The sequence below is a fragment of the Aedes albopictus genome, chromosome 2 (assembly GCF_035046485.1).
Source record: "Aedes albopictus strain Foshan chromosome 2, AalbF5, whole genome shotgun sequence".
Lineage (NCBI taxonomy): Eukaryota > Metazoa > Arthropoda > Insecta > Diptera > Culicidae > Aedes > Aedes albopictus.
The window spans coordinates 370355374-370376290 of record NC_085137.1 but is presented as its reverse complement, the minus strand read 5'-3'; the positions used below and the strand labels follow the sequence as shown (position 1 = coordinate 370376290).

The 20917-nt window shown below is 40.0% G+C and overlaps 1 protein-coding gene across 2 annotated transcripts; it reads right to left on the bottom strand.

The window, feature by feature from the left end:
* Positions 1–1560: 1560 nt before the first annotated feature.
* LOC115254608 (solute carrier organic anion transporter family member 74D-like) lies at positions 1561–20575 on the bottom strand. 2 transcript variants are annotated; one of them, XM_062852943.1, is made up of 9 exons: positions 20354–20575; positions 18757–19576; positions 4921–4989; positions 3462–3958; positions 2724–3396; positions 2513–2654; positions 2274–2396; positions 1891–2210; positions 1561–1832 (listed from the first exon to the last, which is right to left on the bottom strand). In XM_062852943.1, the coding sequence occupies exons 2-9, from the start codon at positions 19035–19037 to the stop codon at positions 1664–1666; spliced, it is 2274 nt and encodes a 757-aa protein (XP_062708927.1). In that variant the 5' UTR covers positions 19038–19576; positions 20354–20575; the 3' UTR covers positions 1561–1663. The 2 variants fall into 2 exon arrangements, with proteins under 2 accessions (XP_062708927.1, XP_062708928.1); XM_062852944.1 differs by lacking the exon at positions 20354–20575 and having other exon boundaries at positions 18757–19708.
* Between the last annotated feature and the right edge of the window lie 342 nt (positions 20576–20917).

The following is a 20917-nucleotide window of genomic DNA, read 5'->3' as shown; positions in this document are numbered from 1 at the left end:
TAACTGATGAGATATGGCAATCTAAAGTTGAGTAATTTGTATTGAAAAAAGGCTTTGGTAAATTTTCATTGTTGGATACTGTACGTTTTAAGAAAAAAAATGAAAAGTAAAATAGTAAAACGATGTTTGTCATTACACACCCCCACACAATCTTTCAGTGCAGAGGTTCCCAAACTTTTTGTTACCACGGCGCCTTTTGAAATTTTTAAAAGTTTCGCGGCGCACCAACAATTTTTTACAAACACCTTCAGTTCAAAATTTCAAATATAAATCGTAAAAAAAGCCTTCAATGTCATGTTTTTTCATAATTAAAAAAACAGAAAAATTGCATAAAGATTCGAAGAACTTAACACAAATTTTAGATTTCTGAAGGATTGCATTGCAAAACTTTTAATTTTTTTAAATAAAGTACGTACATTACCAAATTTCAGGCAAAATAGATATAAAAATGGTTAAGGTTATGAGAGTTCGACTGATATGTGTAATCTAGCTACTTTATCGGCGCTGCAGTCTTGGGGAATCAAAACGACTGTTTTAGATTTGTCCCGACGTTTCGACTCTGTTTCGACTCGAAACAGAGTCGAAACGTCGGGACAAATCTAAAACAGTCGTTTTGATTCCCCAAGACTGCAGCGCCGATAAAGTAGCTAGATATAAAAATGAATTGTTCAGAAGCTGCCAGAATGGCTGACAGTGACGGTAAGGGGTCATGTTTTTGTATTCGGAATTCAAAAAACTCAACTCAACTCAACAACTCAAAAAAGGCGGTTCCAGAATCATGCATGAAATCGTCACATAAATTGTCGCAGATTTTTTTACGATAAGGAGCGAGATAAACTAACAAGTTATGATAGTGATGTAAGTAAAAATGTCATACCGAAACTTTTGAGACAGCACGAAAATTAAGTGTAGAATTAGCTCAATGTAAAAATACACGTTAATAAAAACAAAACAAAAAAACAGCACGAAGACCTGCAATCCCCATGGAGATTGACAGTAATTTTAAATGACAGTATTATGGAACGAACTTAAAAACAGTTTCTTGAAATATCTACTTTGAATGACAAGTTATTGATTAAATCGAAAACTTAGCCGAATTACAAAAAGTCCAACAAATTGAGATTCTTACCAAAATTTTCAAAATTCCGGAAATATAAAAATTTTGAAAAAATCTAAATGTTTCATGAGGTTGTAATAAATTCCGGAAAACATTCGTAGACTTTGGAATATTTACTATTTAACTGAAAATTTAGAAGAGGGAAACCTCCTTTGAATGACTTTCTTCTGAAGTCTTCCACAAAAAAGCCAAATCATTGGTATCGAATACAAAAAAGGGTTTGAGATTACACTAGTTTTACAAAACAATACAAAAACAGCTAAAAATATATTCTGCCTTCAATATTAAGAGTTTGTTCTTTTGTGTTTGGGCCCAAGAACCTGCGGCGCACCTGAGAGATGTTCACGGCGCACCAGGGCGCCGCAGCGCACAGTTTGGGAAGCACTGTTTCAGTGAAAGGGTATAACACTGCTCAAATTATTTTTTTATAGTATGAAGGAGTCCGTGAGATGATGTCATCTAAATTTATTTACTTTAATTTAATGTACAAACAATTTTTTGGAATGTTCCCAAAATTACACACTAACAGATCGTATTTGCACACTGCTATGATGGCCGGTCAGTTGTGATTTCTTCTTCCTTCTCAGCAAGAGCAATTTCCTTGTCTTTGACTTCGTCGTCAAATATTTTCAGATCTTTCACATAATACCATACACCGCAATCCACTAGGGTTCCAGCCAGAACAAATGCAGCAGCAATGAAGTTCATGAGGTACCTGTGCGCGAAAGAAAATATAGAATTTTTTGATAACGATTTAAATCACAACCATCTACCTCAACGATTCTCCATCATACAACCAGCAGTTGCCTTTTCCAGAGCATGTTTTTCCCCATACCAGGCAGGTCTTATCCAGTACCAGCCCGAAAAAGATCGGACTCGGTATGAAAGATAGCAAACTTAGGAGCATCATACCGAATCCCATCGAAACGGTTTTATCCTTTTCGTCGACACATCGCACCGATACCAAGAAGTTACTGGCCCGACCGGTGGCACCGGAAAATTTCAGGAAACACATCACCACCAGGAAGGTGATGAATTCTTTCTGACAGTTCAATGGGCATGGTCCAGCCAGGGCTTTACCTCCCCGAGCAGCCTAAAATGTCAATCATCGGTAGAGTTTTTGTTTGTACTTTCAAGTAATGAAGCAGCATCTTACCAACTGACTATACGTGAGGGAATATGAACTGTCTATTGAGCTATTTGCTGTCAGTAACCTCTCGAGCACTGGATTCGCGGTGGAATAGTTTCTTCCAGAAATGCAAGAGCAGTCGTCGTAAACCTGCGATAATGAAAATAGAGGTGATGTTTGATAATGTTCCGTTATTGTGAGAAGAGAGTGTGCGATAAGATAACATGATCAGATCGGATGACAAAATGCTAATCTAGTTCACTAACCTTGAGATCCCCATTTTGATACTGCTGTTTGCAACCGGCATGACACGCAGAAATATATGTGTTGCCATCCTCTCCGCAGATCGGTGAGTACTTCACATAATCACATTGGCAGTTGGAATTACAGGTAGGGATTAAATCGGTGCTGCAAATACAAAAAGGTGGAATTGTATAATGTATTAAAAACTTCCGAATATAATAAATTAGAAATTACCTGGACGCATGATTTACTATAACGGAATTTTCAGCAGCTGTACATCCCAAGAACGCATAAGTTACCATGCCCATTACGGAAAGTAGTCCCACCAAAACGTTCCAGGCTGCCATGTATCGAGCTCTTGGTTTGTACTTTGAAATTACGATTCCTGACAGCAATACTCCAATAGCGGAGAATGCCAGTGCCACTGTACCAGTTACCAAACTGGATGTAGAAGCCGATTGTTTGTATTGGGTCTCGATGTACTTCGGTGTGAATATCCAGTATGGCATGAACCCAAAGAAGTAGAATACTGAAGCAATGTTGTTCAACATCAGAATTTTATTCTTCAGTAACCGTTTAAAGGTTATCATCATGTCTTTGAATGATGCCGGCAATTCATTCTCTTTCTTAACTTCGCTTAACTTCATCCCAAGTTTTTGTTTCTCGGTGGCTATTCGTTTTCTTATGGCTGCTCTTGGTAGTTGTTTCGGGAACATCCCAATGAACAATGCGAAGAACGCCAGAACTAATCCTAGCACCAGCCATCCAAGCCACCAAGCTCCCAACCATCGAGGATCATTATTTGTGATCGTTGGAGTCATTGATGGTGAAATGTACAACTTCAAGCAATAGGATGCCAACGTGTAACCAATGGCGGGGCCCAGCATTCTCAGGAAATACGACACACCTTGAAATAGAAGAACAATGACAGTTGTGGTAAAACGCGCCAATCATTTGCAACCGGATACTCACTAACCAGTGCTGGAGTTTTCGATTTTTTGATATTATCATCCATGTATGAAACACCCAAAGTGTAATACAGCGAGCTTCCAATGCCGGAAATGAACTGCGCCACGAACAGCACAACCTGTGGGGCCATGTTGCCTTCTTCCACTTCGCATTCGGCGCCTCGAGTACCATTGCCCCGGCACAGCGTTTTCGCTTTCTGCGCTTCGAACACTTCCTTGATCTGGTCCTCGTCATAGCTGGCTCCGTGTTCTGTGGTCAACAAAAGGGCTGCTTCGCCCGGACCGTACAACAGATGGGGAACTGCATTCAGCCAACAGAACAACACTATGGTGAACAAACCGAATGCTATCCACCGAGGCCGGTGACCCTTGCCAGCATAGTAACTGAGAATGGCTGACAGAAACAACGAACTGATGTCGTTTCCGACCGAGATAATGCCGGTATTTTTACTAGGAATTTTATATCGCTTCTCTAAGGTTGTTATTGTACCGTTGAAGTACACTCATTGCACAATTATGGGTCACTCAAGGAACAATCATTTCATAAAATGAGTTGTTTTACATACAAAAATAACACTTTCATTATTTTTATTTTATATTCTCTTCATTGAAACTCCTTTTTATTGTTTTATATAAAAAATTGCTTGTAAAATTCACTTTAGACGGTGAAAATTACTAAAATATTGGTGAATAATGAAAACCACAATAATGGGTCAAAATTGGCTGTGTAACAATTATGGGTCAATTTGTTTCCTATTATGGGTCACTCAAGAGGAATCGGTTCAACAATAATGTTTTGTCTATTTTTTCAATGAATGATCACTTATTCTCGATAGATCAACTATAGTAGAATCTAAAACTGGTCTCAAACCTCTTAACGAAGCGTGTTTTCGCGATTTGGAATCAATTTTTCAAAATTGGGATAAAATCTTCAACACAACCACCGATAAACGCCTAAAAGTATGCAATGACCATGTACGCAGAACTGTCAATATTATGCTGCACAAAAAGTGACCCATAATTGTGTGATTTTCGATGTTCATTGGCACAATAATGAGTCACTTAAATTTTGCCTGAAATAAACTTTAATTAGCTGCAGTCACATGAATTTATACATTTAGAACGTAAATTATACCTTTATTCTGGTGACGATACCATTTTGCACTTGAAACTCACTGAAGCTCGCTTTTACAGAGCTTACGAAAGCAGCGCACGCATTTTCCGATGTTCACAATCGAAGCGTTACTTTGACAGATGGTTTTATGCCGAACAAAAGATTACTGAAAATATGTATGTTTCGACGTATAAGCCCGTGTGCGATACGTATAGTGACACAAAACAAATCAACTCATCAACGAAAAATGATAATGGCTAACAAAAGCTTGTAATTAATTAGTATTTATCTATTAAAGTGGAAAGTGACTAATAATTGTGTGTGACCCATAATTGTGCAATGAGTGTACGCATAAGTAGCGGAAAATATGCATCCGACGACACCGTACAAGAACACGTAGGCTTTTTTGTTGGCAAATCTGAAAAAAAAATATTGGAAAACAATTTTTATTTAATTTATATAGTGGAATAATCGTTAATATTGCAAGGCCAAGAAATTGACAGAAAATGGTAAGTTGGTAAGTGATCATTGAGGTTTTGAGAAAATCAGTATAATTTGTAAAACAGAGGTCAATACAAGAATAATTCAGGTAATCCAGAGCATCTAGGGTAGACGCTGTTATTGATCATAGTGTCGACTATATGCCATTTCCCCGAAGGTGCTGTCCATAAACTACGTAGACTTATTTTTGGTCATCTCAGAAACACCGTCCCCTCCCCCCCCCTCCCGCCTCCTCCACCGTAGACTTTCGTCCATACATTTTTTTAAAAATAGCTATAGCGTACACTTTGGCCAAGGCTCCCCTCTCCCTTTCGAGCTTATGGACAGGCCCGAATTTCATTTCCCCAAATGACTTATTACCCCGGATACATATTTTCAAGATTATAAATTTTCCATTTAAGGTACACCGGGGCAAGTTGAAACGGGTGGGGCAAGATGAAACGCGAAGTTATGAAGTAGATTTTAATATAATTTGAACATTTTTCCTACGGCAAAAGATTGTTTAAATCAAAAACTATGTGCTATGATATTCAAACTGTTTACTATCATTGGATAACCTCATGTTAACCCGCTGTTTCATCTTGCCCCACCCGTACCAACTTACCTCGGTGTACCTTACATAGAAAGCCATGCTGTTCGGAATTGCGATGGGACCGCGATCGGGTGGCTTTGTTCGAAGGAAAAATTGAAAAAATGATGCGTGTTTGGGGCAGTTGCGATGAAAATCTCGGTCGCGTTGCATTGTTCGAAGGAAAAAGTGACACGTGTTTGGGGCAGGTGCACATTGTCCTTCCTCGTGAAGTGATAAAAATGGATGCACCCTTGGTAGCAAACAGTATTGCAGAAAATTGAGTTTTTAAGTTTTAAAAAATGTACTGTTTTTTCTTTTATTTTATACGAAAGGACACCTTTTTCTGAAGCACTATGATTTTTTTTTTCAGATTTTTAGAACTTTATTTTGGTACCTAAAATCAATTTCAAAGAAATTTTTTGAAATCACCTTTTGACAGCTGGGGAACTGTTTGACTGCTCCGCCCAGTACAAAATGCGACGAGGGGTGATTCGATAAATCGCTCTCATATAAACTTCAAACTGATTTTAAAAATAGGTTCCCGGGCACCAAAATTCATAAAAAATTGTAGTCCGGTGCAGTTTAGTATGCAGATTCGGAATATGGAATTATCTCAACACCGCTAAAGAAGCTAATTGAAGGAGTTAAGGAGTGGTTGTGGTCATCCGACGACATGGAACTGGGCGAGATCATTCCGATTTTTTTTTCTTTACATACTACAAGAAGTTGGGGTAATTTCGCCAATGCGTTTTCATGAGGTCTCCTGGAGTCTGTATTAGGGTATCGCGCGACTTGGGCGGTGGCTTCTATATTCGTCTGTTTTCCACTATAACTCAGTCAAATTTGAACCAATTGACACAACTTTTGGAATGTGGTGAGATAGGCATAGTATCTACCTGTGTACAACATTTCAAGTCAATTGCTTCAAAATTGACTGAGTTATAGTGGAAAACAGACGAATATAGAAGCCACCGCCCAAGTCGCGCGATACCCTATCTGCAAATTAATCTTGTTGTTCTTGTGCAGGCCTAATATTGAAGCGATAAAAATGTGCGAAGAAAGTGATTGCAGTTCACAACAATCATTGAGCAAATTTAAAATAATTTGCTTAATTACCTCAACGGCTGTCGATCACAGGTAACACATGGCATTACTCTTAGTAAAATATATAACTCGAAAATAGCTATCTAAGCTTGAAAGTTTATTTTCCGTATACTTTAAGTTCAATTTTGTGGGAAACGCGCGACTATTTCCGTGAGTCGGGCGATTTTCTCGGTTGGGCGATGGGGACGCGAATATTGAAAGCCGAACCAGAAGCGCGCGATAACTATCGTGGGAAAGTCGGGTTTCACGGTAGTGTAAACGATCGATGCGGTGACGTGTTTAATATAGAACGATCTTTGACGTATGTGCATTACCCTTACTATCGCGACCAAATAAATCATATTCGGGATGAAAACCGCGGCGTGTGTTTATATATAACTAGTGGTTCATATCACCTACCAAAGGTGGCTCTAAGATCCACACCTTACCTACTAACTAACAAATACTCCTACCCTACCCTACCTACTACTAACAAATACTCCTTCCCGAGACAACTGTGGAGATGCTGTAGATTCCGCGGTTTCTAGTAACAAGGGTTGTCGAACTAACATTCCTTCCCCTTTCCCGAGGACGTGTCCGGCGCCGTTATTGACTTTAAAATTTTGAACTCTCGAATTGTACACATTGAGAGTGTGTAGCTAGTCCCAAGCGCCATTCATTGGATCTCTGTGCAACTTCGATTGTTCTGGTCAATCATGGAGTAGCAACTACGATGTGTACGATTATCTTTGCTTTGCTTTGCTTTGCGGACAACATGGACATTATTGCCAGAACAATTGGAACGGTGACAAAGCAGTACACCCGCCTGAAACGCGAAGCAGCAAAGGACTGGTGGTGAATGCCTCAAAAACAAAGTACATGCTGGTAGGCGGAACCGAACATGACCGGATCCGTCTGGGACAGATAAAAATTCTGCACGCTGGATGTAAGGGAAAAATCCCTTAACTATTCAACGTCCCAATCAACATGCTTAGAAATTCTTTTCCGTTTTAAATCGCAATGCTGTCAGTTTTGATTTGAGAACCAAAACAAACCCACAGAAGAAATCAACTGAAAATCACTTCGATTTGCGCTAATTAATGTACAAAGTAATACCAATTAATGTACAAAGCAATTTACCACTTAACAGAAAGCTTATACCTGTGGCTTTCATGTACATACGATTTTGCCGTAGTAAATTATTTCCATGTGGGAGAAACAATCCTTCAAATTTGGCGCTACTTCGGAAAGCCACAATTTGGTTCAACTTTTGATTACCTACTACAATTTTGATTACCCCTACAATCCAAAGTGAAAAGCTGTTGATTTGGTAATGACTGTTTTGGGCATGAAAGTAAATATAGATGACAGATGGTAGAAAGTGTTTCGCTTCGATTCGCACATTATTATCAGATGTGAAGTAGTGTGGTGGTAAAGCAGAAGACCGAGAATCTCAAGGTCCTGGTATCGAATCTTAGTGTTGCGGGGGGTACACTTTTTTATTTTTTATTTTGAAATCAAAACATTGTGAACAATGGATTGAAGTGCACTTCCAGTAAAACTGAAGAGGCATTGGATGTTCTTTTTCAAATGTTAATTAGATGATTACAAACTGTTTGGACAGTAGTGCGCATTCGAGTGCCAATCTGCTCATATCAGAGTGCAGATTTTTTACCATGTAGAATTGTTACGATTGACGGGGATACTTTCGTCTACCTACGGAGGAATTCGTCTACCTCGGATTCTTACTGACGGCTGACAACAACGTGAGCCATGAAATTCGGAGGCGCATCATCAGCGGAAGTCGGGCCTAATATGAGCTCCAGAAGAAACTGCGGACGAAAAAGATTCACCCACGCACCAAATGCACCATGTACAAAACGCTAATAAGGTGGTCCTCAACGGGCACGAGACATGGACCATGCTCGAGGAGGACCTGCAAGCTCTCGGAGTTTTCGAGCGACGCGTGCTAAGGACGATCTTCGGCGGTGTGCAGGAGAACGGTGTGTGGTGGAGAAGGATGAACCACGAGCTTGCTGCACTTTACGGCGAACCCAGCATCCAGAAGGTGGCCAAAGCCGGAAGGATACGGTGGGCAGGGCATGTTGCAAGAATGCCGGACAACAACCCTGCAAAGCTGGTGTTTGCAACTGATCCGGTTGGCACAAGGAGGCGTGGAGCGCAGAGAGCATGATGGGCGGACCAGGTAGAGCGAGACTTGGCGAGCATCAGGCGTGACCGAGGATGGAGAGCGGCAGCCACGAACCGTGTATTATGGAGAAATATTGTTGATTCAGTTTTATCTTGAATTTGATGTTGTACTAAATAAATGAATGAATGATAGCACGAATACATAATAATCAAATCATACGCTGTACAATTGATGTATGATACCGTTTTATTCGGGATGTGGATTGATATTTTGAAGTGACACGGGTAGGTCAACAAAAAGTGCTCCAGAAATTTTGAGCTATGTACTCCAAATACCTTGTCCTTAATAAGAAACTAGTTAACGCACTAACCCATTTTTCCGTATTTCAAGATCCATTTCAGTTAGAACCAGTGAAGAGAATTGACGGTATCAGGTATCAGAAGGCCGGCTCCAGAGGCACGTTATCCTCCATTTGGGACATTTGTGCCATCGCCAAAATAACAGCCTATTTCATCATCTACCTGAGGGAAAAGGAAGGAAAAAGGATTTGGATGGGGATAGGGACAGGTAGGGAAATAGGAAAAATACCCTGGAAGAGGGTACTAACGCACAAGCGTACCACAATGGGTTCAAACAGCGCCCTGAAAAGGGCACTGTAATAACGCATAAAGCGAAAGAGAGCCTATAGCTCTTTACCACAGCGGGTTAAGAACAACAGAATATCCTGAAGATTCAGGTTTCTGAAGTCAATTTCACTTAATAAGTGTTTACCGAATACTCGGAAACGCAGTTGCGCGAAAACTGGACAGTTACATATCAAATGATACGAAGTTCCATAATCGGATTCACAGCTATCACAGGCAAATGAATCAGCTTGCTGAATATTCGCCATGTGATAGCTGAGTCGGCAGTGGCCAGTCAATGCTTTGACCAGCATGCTGCAATTCTGCTTAGACAGATTAGTTAGATACTTCGCCACCCGTAGAGATGGCTCAGCACTATACAATTTGGTTTGACGACATGACTCCAAACTATTCCAGTATTGTTTGTGCTGAGTGGCAGCCCAGATGTCAATCTGAAGCTTTACCCAACACTTGGATACCGGAATAGCTGGCTCAGGGCCAATGAAGTCATGTGATGCTCCAGTGCGAGCTAACTCATCAGCCAATTCATTTCCAGCGATGGAAGAATGGCCAGGTACCCATACAAGGTGAACAGCGTTTGCTGAATTCAGCTCCTCGATTTGAGCTCGACAAGCGATAACTATCTTCGACCTGGAGTTGGCCGAAGCAAGTGCTTTAATAGCAGCCTGGCTATCTGAACAGAAGTATATTACTTTGCCCATTACGTGCTGCTGAAGTGCTGATTGCACTCCACACATAAGAGCAAAGATTTCGGCCTGAAAAACGGTGCAGTGTCTACCAAGTGAATAAGACTGATACAGCCTTAGCTCACGAGAATAAACACCAGCACCTGCTCGACCTTCGAGAAGGGAGCCATCAGTGTAACATACGATGCCGTCTGAAATACTTCTTTCCAGATAACCAGATGTCCACTCTTCCCGGGAAGGGAATTTCGTGGAAAATGTCCTATATGGAAAATTACAAGCAATTGTAAGATCACTTGGAGCAAGGACAATTTTGTCCCAATTCACTAAAAGTGGAAACAACGAGGTGTGTGTTGATGTGCGGTTCACAGGAGTTTCCTCTAGTAGACCGAGTACCCGTAACCGGTAAGTGCAAGAAAGGGCTTCTTGTTTGAGATGAATGTGTAGTGGGGCAACGTCAAAGAGAACTTCGAGCGCTGCCGTAGGAGTTGAAGAGAACGCCCCAGACATCGCCATTAAGCACATCCTTTGGAGATGGCCTAATTTTGATTGGACCGTTCTCACTTCACCCTTTTGCCACCACACAAGACATCCATAAGCCAATATTGGCCGAACCACAGTTGTGAAGATCCATTTGATATACTTGGGTTTTAGACCCCAAGTTGTACCAAAAGTACGCCGGCATTGCCCAAAGGCCATACAAGCTTTCTTGATTCTGAACTCAATGTGAGGTGTCCAGGAAAGCTTGGAATCAAGAATGACTCCAACGTACTTTACCTGTTCAGTCACATCGATTTCAGAATCAAAGAGTCGCAAAGGTCGAACGCCATTACGGTTTCGCCTTTCCGTGAAAAGAACAATAGATGTTTTACTCGGATTAACCGAAAGGCCATATTGGCGACACCAACCCTCAACTACCTGAAGGGCGTTTTGCATCAGGTCGAAAAGGGTGCTGATGCACATACCAACTAACAATGTTAGGTAGTCGTCGGCAAAACCATAAGTAGGAAAACCGCTATTATTGAGTTGCCTCAATAGCGTATCTGCTACGAGATTCCACAAAAGCGGTGATAAGACTCCCCCTTGGGGGCATCCACAAACACTCAATTTCCTAATCCCTGCTAGACGCAATGTCGAGAAGAGATATCGGTTTTTGAGCATTTGGTGAATCCAATTGGAAATCATTGGAGATATACCATGACTCCGTGCGGCTTCCAATATGGCATCGAAAGGCACGTTGTCAAAGGCACCCTCGATATCTAAGAAAACACCCAAACAAGATTGCTTTTGAGCGAATGCTTTCTCGATATCGTAAACAACCTTGTGTAAAAGAGTCACAGTGGACTTACCAGATTGGTAGGCATGTTGGTTCACATGAAGAGGCACGTTGGCCAGATGAACATCACGGATGTGATGATCCACAATGCGTTCTAAGCATTTCAGAAGAAAAGAGGTCAAACTGATAGGTCTGAAACTCTTTGCTTCTTCATACGACGCACGACCCACTTTCGGAATAAACTTTACAGTAATATCCCTCCAGGATTTGGGAATATACCCTGTAGCAAAACTGCAAACAAGTAGTTTTTTCAAAACATGTTTGAAATAATCAAATCCCTTCTGAAGCAAAATTGGATAAATCCCATCTGCCCCAGGAGATTTGAAAGGAGCAAAGCTATTAAGAGCCCACTCAATCGATTCTATAGTAACAATACTCCGAGCCGAAGCTAAAGAATCATAACTACAAGAAAAGACATCAGGATCATCCGAAGATGTAATATCTACACATCCAGGGAAGTGTGTGCTGAATAAGCATTCCAGAACTTCCTCATCAGAGGAAGTCAGATCGCCATTTGGCAAACGAAGTTCGTTCACTCGGAAATCCTTAGATTTCGCAAGGATTTTGTTTAACCGACTGACTTCACTCAAGCTGGAAACATTTGTACAAAGGTTTTTCCAGCCGGATCGTTCAGCAGACCGGAGAGCTTTCCTGTAGGCCATGCGAGCCGACCTGAAAGCCTCCGAACCAGCCGAACGTCGTCTGTTCCAACTCTTTCTACATTGTTTCCTGAGTTTCGCCAGATCAGAGTTCCACCAAGGGGTTCCTCTTGTGATCTTCACAGACCGTAGAGGGCATGCTTCTTCAAAAGCTTCTATGATGAAGGTCGTTGTAGTATCAACGGCATCATCTAAATCACTTGGAGTGTCAATGGATGGTGAATATCCATGAAATTTGGCTGCAACCAAATCAGTATAAAGATCCCAGTTTGTTGACCGAGGATTCCTGAAACGTAATGTTTGCGAAGTAACATTTAAATGTTCTAAAAAGATGTAGCGATGGTCAGATAAAGATTCTTCATCTGACACATGCCAGTTGGTCAGCTCGTGACTAATTCTGCTAGAGCAAAGCGTTATATCTAACACTTCCTCTCTAGCAGATACCATGAAGGTTGGGCGGTTGCCTATGTTAAGTAATGCAAGATCTGTACTACCTAAGTACTCCATCAAACTGGAGCCTCTCAAGTTAATGTCTGAGCTGCCCCAGATGATATGGTGAGCATTAGCATCACTGCCAACAATTAGCGGAAGGCCTTTTGAAGTGCAGTATGCGATGACTTGTTTGAAAGCATCCGTAGGGGATGGTTCATCATGCGGTAAATACACAGAACAATAGACGTATTTCCTGTTGAGGTTTCCAACAGATACATCAATTGTGATAGCACATACATCTCTGGTGGTTAGTTCAGAGATGAGTGTAGCAACTATTGCGTTGTTGACAAGCACACAGGCTCGAGGCATGACACGCGAGTTTGCCATTTCATGTTTACTGAAAGTGGCAAACACCGGGTTCATAAGGTTTCCTAGATAGAAATTTCCCTTACGAAAGTAAGGTTCTTGTACCAAGGCCACTTGGGCTGTACCATTTTGCATAAGTCTGCAAAGATTGATCGTTGCTGTTCTTTTATGCTGAAGATTGATCTGAGCTATCTTAACCGTAGCCACTACCCAAACTAGGTAAGATTAAACTCTTCGCAACAACAGCACAACAAAGAACAGCAACAATAAAACCAAATCGGTATCGATTGGAAAACGCCAAAGGCGAGGATACACAGAATACACTGTGTAAATCGCATAATGCGAAACCATATAGGTGAAAATTTAAACTAATTAACAACATCTTCATAATCCCGCCCTTATTTAGCCTCAAGTGAGACTAAAGAAGGGCAGCTGATTGTCTCGGAGAAACACAAGGTCCACTGCACCATTGCTCCGGTTAGCGCAGTAAGGGCTACATACTGTGGAGGGCGCCCTGGTACTCCACAGGCTCCGTTAGCGGTTAGGTTTTTATTAGACCCCCCTAGCCATTCATTCCTAGGCACGGTAAGCATAAAGCCGCATCACACCATGAATTAGGGGTCACCTGTTGGTGGATTCTTACCACCGGAACAGGCGGTCCGTAGTGTTATTCTTAGCCAATTGAGACAATCGCTACCGACACTACACAGCTATCTAGGCTGATCGAGAAAAAGAAGTTAATATTGATGATCAACTTCATACGGACTCGAACAGCCGGCAAAGCACGAATACATAATAATCAAATCATACGCTGTACAATTGATGTATGATTTTTCCGTATTTCAAGATCCATTTCAGTTAGAACCAGTGAAGAGAATTGACGGACAAAAGAGGCACAAAACAAGCAACAAAGAATGCTTTGATTATTCTTTATTCCAACTGGTTACAGATAATGACATGATCTCGAAAATATTTGTTGCAGACAAAACTGAAGCTGAATTTGTTGCGTACGTTCCAACTCGTGAATTTTTAATTATTACTAACCCACATCGAAACTGGTTGATCGTAGATCCTCACCAGCGACTTGAAGTTACCCTTCGAAAATCGCAATGGAAAGATTAAAAATCTCTAAAGTTGTGGTGAATGATCTTCATCCTATTCTGTTCAGGTTGGGACAAACCTATGTCGCATTAGGTGGATTGTCGCAACAAATTCAGGTTGCGACATTGTCTTTATTGTTGCGCAATGGTTGAAATTTGATTCAGTGGCGAGAATCAAACCGAGACCTATCACTTTTAATAAGGTATGAAATGTAACAAGTACCAAAGTTTTTCCATTAATTACTAAAATATGATGTTCCATAGTTGGAAGCAGTTAGAACTAGGGTTTGGTTTGATAGATCTTTCACCCTAACGCAACACAAAAAGGTGATCTACTCAGGCTACGGGCTCCGTTAAAGATCGAGAATCTTTTGAGGCTTTTTACGGCATCATCAGCATCGGCAGCCACGTTGGATATGTGGCTCGAAATTTAAAAGTGTCTGTCACCAAAGCGAATATTTGTAGGAAAAAGTATCATCCTATTTGTTCACACGCAGTGATTGCGATGATACTTTTTCTGCTGCGTTGCTGCAGAATTGACCGTTTTTTATTACTTCAAAAACGCGAGGCAAACAATCATTGAAAAGCAAAAAGTCAATGATTTGTTTGAAAGTTCAGTGATGAATATGACACCTTAAGGTTGAAGGATTCGCCATTGACTAAATCGTGCTTATTAATTAGCAGTACTTTAAGGTTTGATTTGTTCGTAATTTCGATCTTATGTTAGACTTGACTATATTTGAAAACTGTTCGTTTTGGAGGGAGTATGTTTGTGCAAAGAAGTATATGTGTGAGTGTATGTCTCTACCCCATGATGTATATTATGTAAGACAAATAAATCAGTTGACTTGTGTCCATTGCAATGGAAAGCCGATACCGTGTTCCACCTAATTAATATCCTATCACGATGGGTCATTTATCCGCCCTTGCGCGAACAACTCTTCTACGTGGACTTTATTGGTTTAGGGTGTAAAACTTGTTATAATTTGAAAAAAAAATTGCGAGAAAACCTTAGCAATAATAAGCAGATTGTACATCATTTCCACGTGATTTTTAGAGTTTTTGTCATTTTGAAGAGGTTTATTTCATTTTGATGTTCAAGATCTGTAAAAGAATAATGGTTCATGCTTAGGCATAAGCTCCAATCCACTATAGGATATCAGGCGGACAAAAATCAGAAAAGTGACTTCCACTAATGCTTGTTCTGTAATTTTCTATCGATAATAAACATATAAACTAAGAGAAATCTAGAATTTCAAGTTTCTAGCTGATGTAGTTACAAAGATATTGAGTATCAAAGTTGAGTAAAGCTAAAAAATGTAATTTTCGCAAAAAAAACAACACATAATTTCAAATCGATATTTTCTAATTATTCCCATCATTATCTATTGGTTTCAATACATTATTGGTAAGATAATGAAGCAAGCTTTCCAACAAACACGTGGTTTTGTGAAATAATTGAACCATTGTATGAAAACACTCCCAGGCTCCAAATCAGTTTATGATCAAGCTTTAGGTCTACTCTAATGATTTTGTATGCGAAATGCTGCGGTAAATTGCGGTCTTTGGAGATTCAGCGTTTTTTACGTACGAGACCTCCCGGGCGCACCCCTTGAGATTAAACGACGATTCTCAAACATTCTAAGCAAATTCCCTTGGAATTCATTTTTGAAAGTAACTACACAATAGTGTTGATCATTCTTAGCACAAAAAAAAAATTAAAAATAAAACAAATTCAAACTTTTTATACATTATCAGTTGTTTGACCATATTGAAAATACGCCCTTTTCAAAACTTGGTCGTGATGTTTAAAAATGTTCATAAACAATATATTTTAGTCGAACCAACTACAGAATACTAATAAATCCTCGAAAATATGACGAAAATATTTTTGTCCGCCTGCTTGTATGGGAATCCCCCATAGTGCAATCGTTAAAACATTTTGAAAAAACAATAAATGCCATGAAACTGTACCCTGTCCATTTTACCCCCACCACCCCTACCTGTTTGGTGAACTTTTTTCCTAACACCAAAAACTGGATTGAGGTTTTAGCAAAATGTTTTGCTGAACAACAATCAGCTAACCAGAATTCGCTGAAAATTCAAAGCAATGTCGGTCAGAGGGCGAGGACACATACAAAAATATATGTGAAAAAATATGCAATTTTGCGATTTTTTGGAAGCAATTACTGGAGCAATTGATTGATTAGCACCTGAATTAATGACTAATGTATTTTTTTTTTGCGTTTGAATCATTATTTAGTTTTAACATGCTAAGTTTACATTAGCTGATATTACAAGCCAGCTTCCAAATGAAAGTCTTTATTATAATTGTTTGCTAGAGCATATGAGCAATTACAAATTACAGTTGCAATTGATTTTCGCGCAATGCCTGAATGTATTATTCCTGTCTTCTTGTTTTTTTTTCAAATTCCGGTCGTACTCAGCACCGCTAGAAGTATGTGAACGTGCACGGACGCATTATTTTTGTTTTTGCTGTCATATTTGCATCCTTCCTCTTTCAAATTCGTCCGTTCGATTTCAAACTTAAATTTGAAGAATTCAAGAGTGATATAGTAATAATTTTTTTTGCAACTTCTCATCGTAATAGGCCATTTTACCTCACGCAAATCTGCCAGGAAAAGGCCTACTTTCCCACACCAAATTAACAGTGCTGTAATGGTTCATTACAGCACTGATTTGCGTTACGTAATGAACCATTACAGCACTGTTTTCAGTCTTGATTACCTTATTGATGCTTTCTGGAGCCAGGTTTGAAAAATTGTGACAACTGCACTGTATAACCTGCTATGATCAAACTTCCATAATCATGGCTATGAACATCAGTGTGCAGTCTGATGAAACAGTTTTGTTAAAAACTATCCTCATGTGGTAATTTATGAAGTTGCAAAAAACGTTGTACGCAACTCGGTGCAGAACTCGATTTTTACAGCACTCGTCGTAATTATCCAACTCGACAATCCTCGTTGGATAAATGTACGACTCGTGCTGTAAAAATCTTCATTCTGCACCTTGTTGCGTAAACTACTATTTTTTTATCTGAATTAACGAGATTTTTAGACCGAGGTTAATTCATATCGGGAACCGCGCTTTACAAGCTTTCCGAAGGAAGAACTCACATTTTGTAAGTTTGCCGGGAGTGGGATTCGATCCCAGGTCCTCGGCGTGATAGTCACGTGTTCTAACCATCCAACCAGGTCCGCTCCGCAGTAATAAATTAAAGAAGCACCACAATTAACCACACGTTTAAAACTGGAGTTTTCAAACAGCTGGCAAAAAATCGGTCTCGCGCGATTCGAAAAAAAAGTGTCCGTCCACATTATTTCGGGGCAAAACGCCCTCATGCTATTACTTAAATGAAGTTTCCTTCAGATGCACGCAAACTACACGTAAAGTTGAATCGGTTGAGACCAAAAATCACTGAAATAGAATTTGGAGCGCAAAGAATTTAAGTGATTGCGCGCTGTTTAGGGAAGATGGGGAAATGTGCACCTTTAACCTAATAAAATAAACAATTTTTTAGAAAAGTCTTGCGTTTTAGGTGCTGAAAAACTGTTGAGGAAAAACGCATCTTTTGGATGATATACAACTATCTCAAGCTTTTCCCGCTTCAACATTAATGAGCATCACACACGATTGGTAAACTATTATTAACTGATTAATTTCAAACAAATGCGTCGAAAATATCTGTGGATGATGTTTACTCATATACCAGCTGATCAAAGTTCATAATTTGGTGTAATCCATCCAGTATTGGTACTTACACTTACATATGATACAGAGCATACGAGGAGTACGCTGTTGATAAGATAGATGTCTTACATGCCACAAGATCCAACTCAATGAATTGTATTGATGAGTAACGTTTCAGTAATCAAGCGGAAAGATTGACAAAGTGGTGAGGAAGTAAACATGACGTTCTCGTCAATGCACTAGCCGATGCGTTCTGTGGGATGGACTCTGCAAGATTGTGATTACTCAATCACGTGAATGGGAATATTGAACGTGTTTGACATCGCATACTTCTTTGTCTATGAGTATAATGCATCGTCGAGGAAACTGTGTTCCGTTGAAATTCTTTACAATTTAGCAAAATATAAAAAAAACTCATGAGCTTTGATATTCATATTGAAACTAGAGTTTCATAACTTTCCATAACGCGTTTCTCATTTGAATTTTTTATGTACACTTCTTCGCTTATTGAATTTCTTTCTTTTACATGCTTTGAGTTTGTTCACATTTGATTAATCGTACAATCGTGAAAAGCTTGGAGATAAAACCGGAAATATATTTGATAGGCGAGATAGTGATTATCATTTAGCATTTCTGCTTTGTATGACCATCGCGTATTTGCTTAAGGACAAGGTATTTGTTCAGTGGTTGTCAACAGCGTGATGCAATTTAATCCAAATTCGTTCAACGGTTCTAAAAAACGGTGCTCTAGAAACTTTGAGCAATGTACTCCAAATACCTTGTCCTTAACTGCTTTGAATCACCAACTATATGCTCAAAAAGTCAAACAAATTTCTATTACGAATCAAATCAAATCACCCTTAAAATCGCCTCTTTAAAGATAGTTTACGTGTAGGTTTTATGTTTTAGGTAACATTCAATCTTAATATACACGCTTTACTTACTTTTGTAGAAACAGTCCTTTGAATATCCAGAAACCACAGGTAGTGTCCTGCGTCAGCGGCATGTCCTTAAACATATCCTCAAAGTCCGGAAGCATCTTCTCAAACTCAGCTCCATTTTTAGTTTTTTCACTATTTTTCAAATTTTCATACTTTTCCGTTCGTTCATTTTCCCCCAAATCGCTATCGTTAACGGAAAACTTTAGCTCTTTCACATCACCATCAGCACAATTGGTACTTGTTCCGTTTTCTTCCATTTCGGGATATTTGCTTTCCAGACCCATTTTCACCCCCTACTGCTTGTTTCTTCCGACCGAGCAGCCAACAATCCTATTAGCATTCACCAAGTCAACCGTTTCATAAACTGCGTTCACACGTCACACATGACACATCTCGTTCACTGCTGCCGAAACAATCTCGATGACAATTCGTGTGGGTCTCCTTCGGGGTAATAATCCTTCTCATTTATCCCACCGAGGCGCTACTGCGGTAATAACAGCATTCCGCGGATGGAGCCACTTCACTTGACGCCCCTTTCAGCATATGTGCCAGTGATTTTCACGCTTTTAGTCTCTTTTATAACTTAATTACCGCTCTCGGGAGGGATTTGCTCGGGAAGATTTAAAGAAGCTTGAGGCGTTGGTAAGTCGGGGGAGACAAATGAAGATGATGGTGCAGTACACGGCTTTGGGAAATCTGGTAAAGTGATAGTAGGACTTTGCGCTTGTATTGTGTCTTTCTACGATGCTGCTGATAACAATGCCCGTGGATGATCGTGGTGGCGTCTCGTTTGTCGTCCGCCCATCAGTTGATGTCACTGCAACTGGTAGCAATGAAAAGCAGAGTAAGCAAGCGGTAAGTGTGCATCGGAAAAGTAAATAGTTCTACTGATATATGATAAGGAAATGATCTTGTCCGAGAAGAGGGAGAGATGTCCATCATCTGGCGGCTTAAGTGGCGCGGTTTCATCTTGTGTTCAAGTGATAACAAATTTGGAATGTGATGGGAGTTTTTTTTTGCGAATCAAGTTATTCCTGGAAAGTTTTATCCAAAGACATAAGATGCCATGTTTCGTCAGTTCAATTATATTGTGGTTTAATCAAATAATCTATCTTTTGTACTTTATGTCTAAATTTTTCTTTAAAGATACCACGTTTGGTATTTGTGTAACAAAAAATATGCCATCGATGCACAAGATATCTTTCGCTGAAATCTTATTATAGATCCGTCACTTACTATGAAGCATGAAATAGTCCTATTCAACAATCTTCAGAGGCAATGAACACTATGGCACCGGAATGCAAAACACGATCTCGTTGCCGTTGACCCCTGAGGAATAATTCAAATTTATCAAGCACTTTTTTTGTGGGCCACATCAACATCCCTGGTTGATTTATCGAATCCGCAAATACTTGTGTCGCACACTCTCTTGCATGTTTCATCTTATACGGTTATCCACTTGTATTTTGCCCCATTTGTACTGGTGATAAGAACTGTCTGCAGAAATTAGCATAAATCACAAAGACGACAGTTGGATAGGGAGACGATATGATAACCTCTCTCTCTATCTTTCTAGAAAAGAATGTGGACGTCCTCTTACTTATTCGATGTTGACACAAAGATACACTTGAGATCGTAAATTCGTCGAGCAAATGCTACAAAGCCGTTTGTTCACTCTTTTCTAGAGCAATGTGGTGCAATTCCATATCGTGCATAGTTCGTGAACTTAATCACACCATAGTCTCACCACCTCACCGTTACACTTCACCGATACCCCAATCAATTTATTCTACCGTAAAGATCGATTTCGTTGTACCGAAACGCGTATGATCCGTTCGCGAGCGCGTGCAAAAATGACATGACGGGCTAATCCGTAGAGATGATCCCAAGGCACTTGAATATGAATGTACAGAGCTGGCCCATAAGCATTGCCGTCTAATTCAATCAAGTCCAATTGAGACGGTATGGCACCGCGACCTGAGTAGCGAAAGTAAGGTATGCAGCTAGTCAAGGCATAATACGATAAGCAAATTTGAGCTGAGCGAGGGGATCTCCTTAGCGCAGATGGATAACACGAAGCTTTCAGGCGAAGCCATACTAAAGATTTGTGTGTTCAATAAGTGAATGCAAACAAAAAAAAAATAAGATAGGATACGAAGTTGGC

Bases quoted from the DNA above. Each gene is read 5' to 3' on its own strand.
- LOC115254608 (XM_062852943.1), bottom strand. From the start codon at position 19,037: ATGGGTCTGGAAAGCAAATATCCCGAAATGGAAGAAAACGGAACAAGT. The intron at 2,397-2,512 runs GTTAGTGAACTA...TCATTATCGCAG, and splicing joins ATCAAAATGGGGATCTCAAG to GTTTACGACGACTGCTCTTG. The intron at 1,833-1,890 runs GTAGATGGTTGT...TTTCGCGCACAG, and splicing joins TATGATGGAGAATCGTTGAG to GTACCTCATGAACTTCATTG.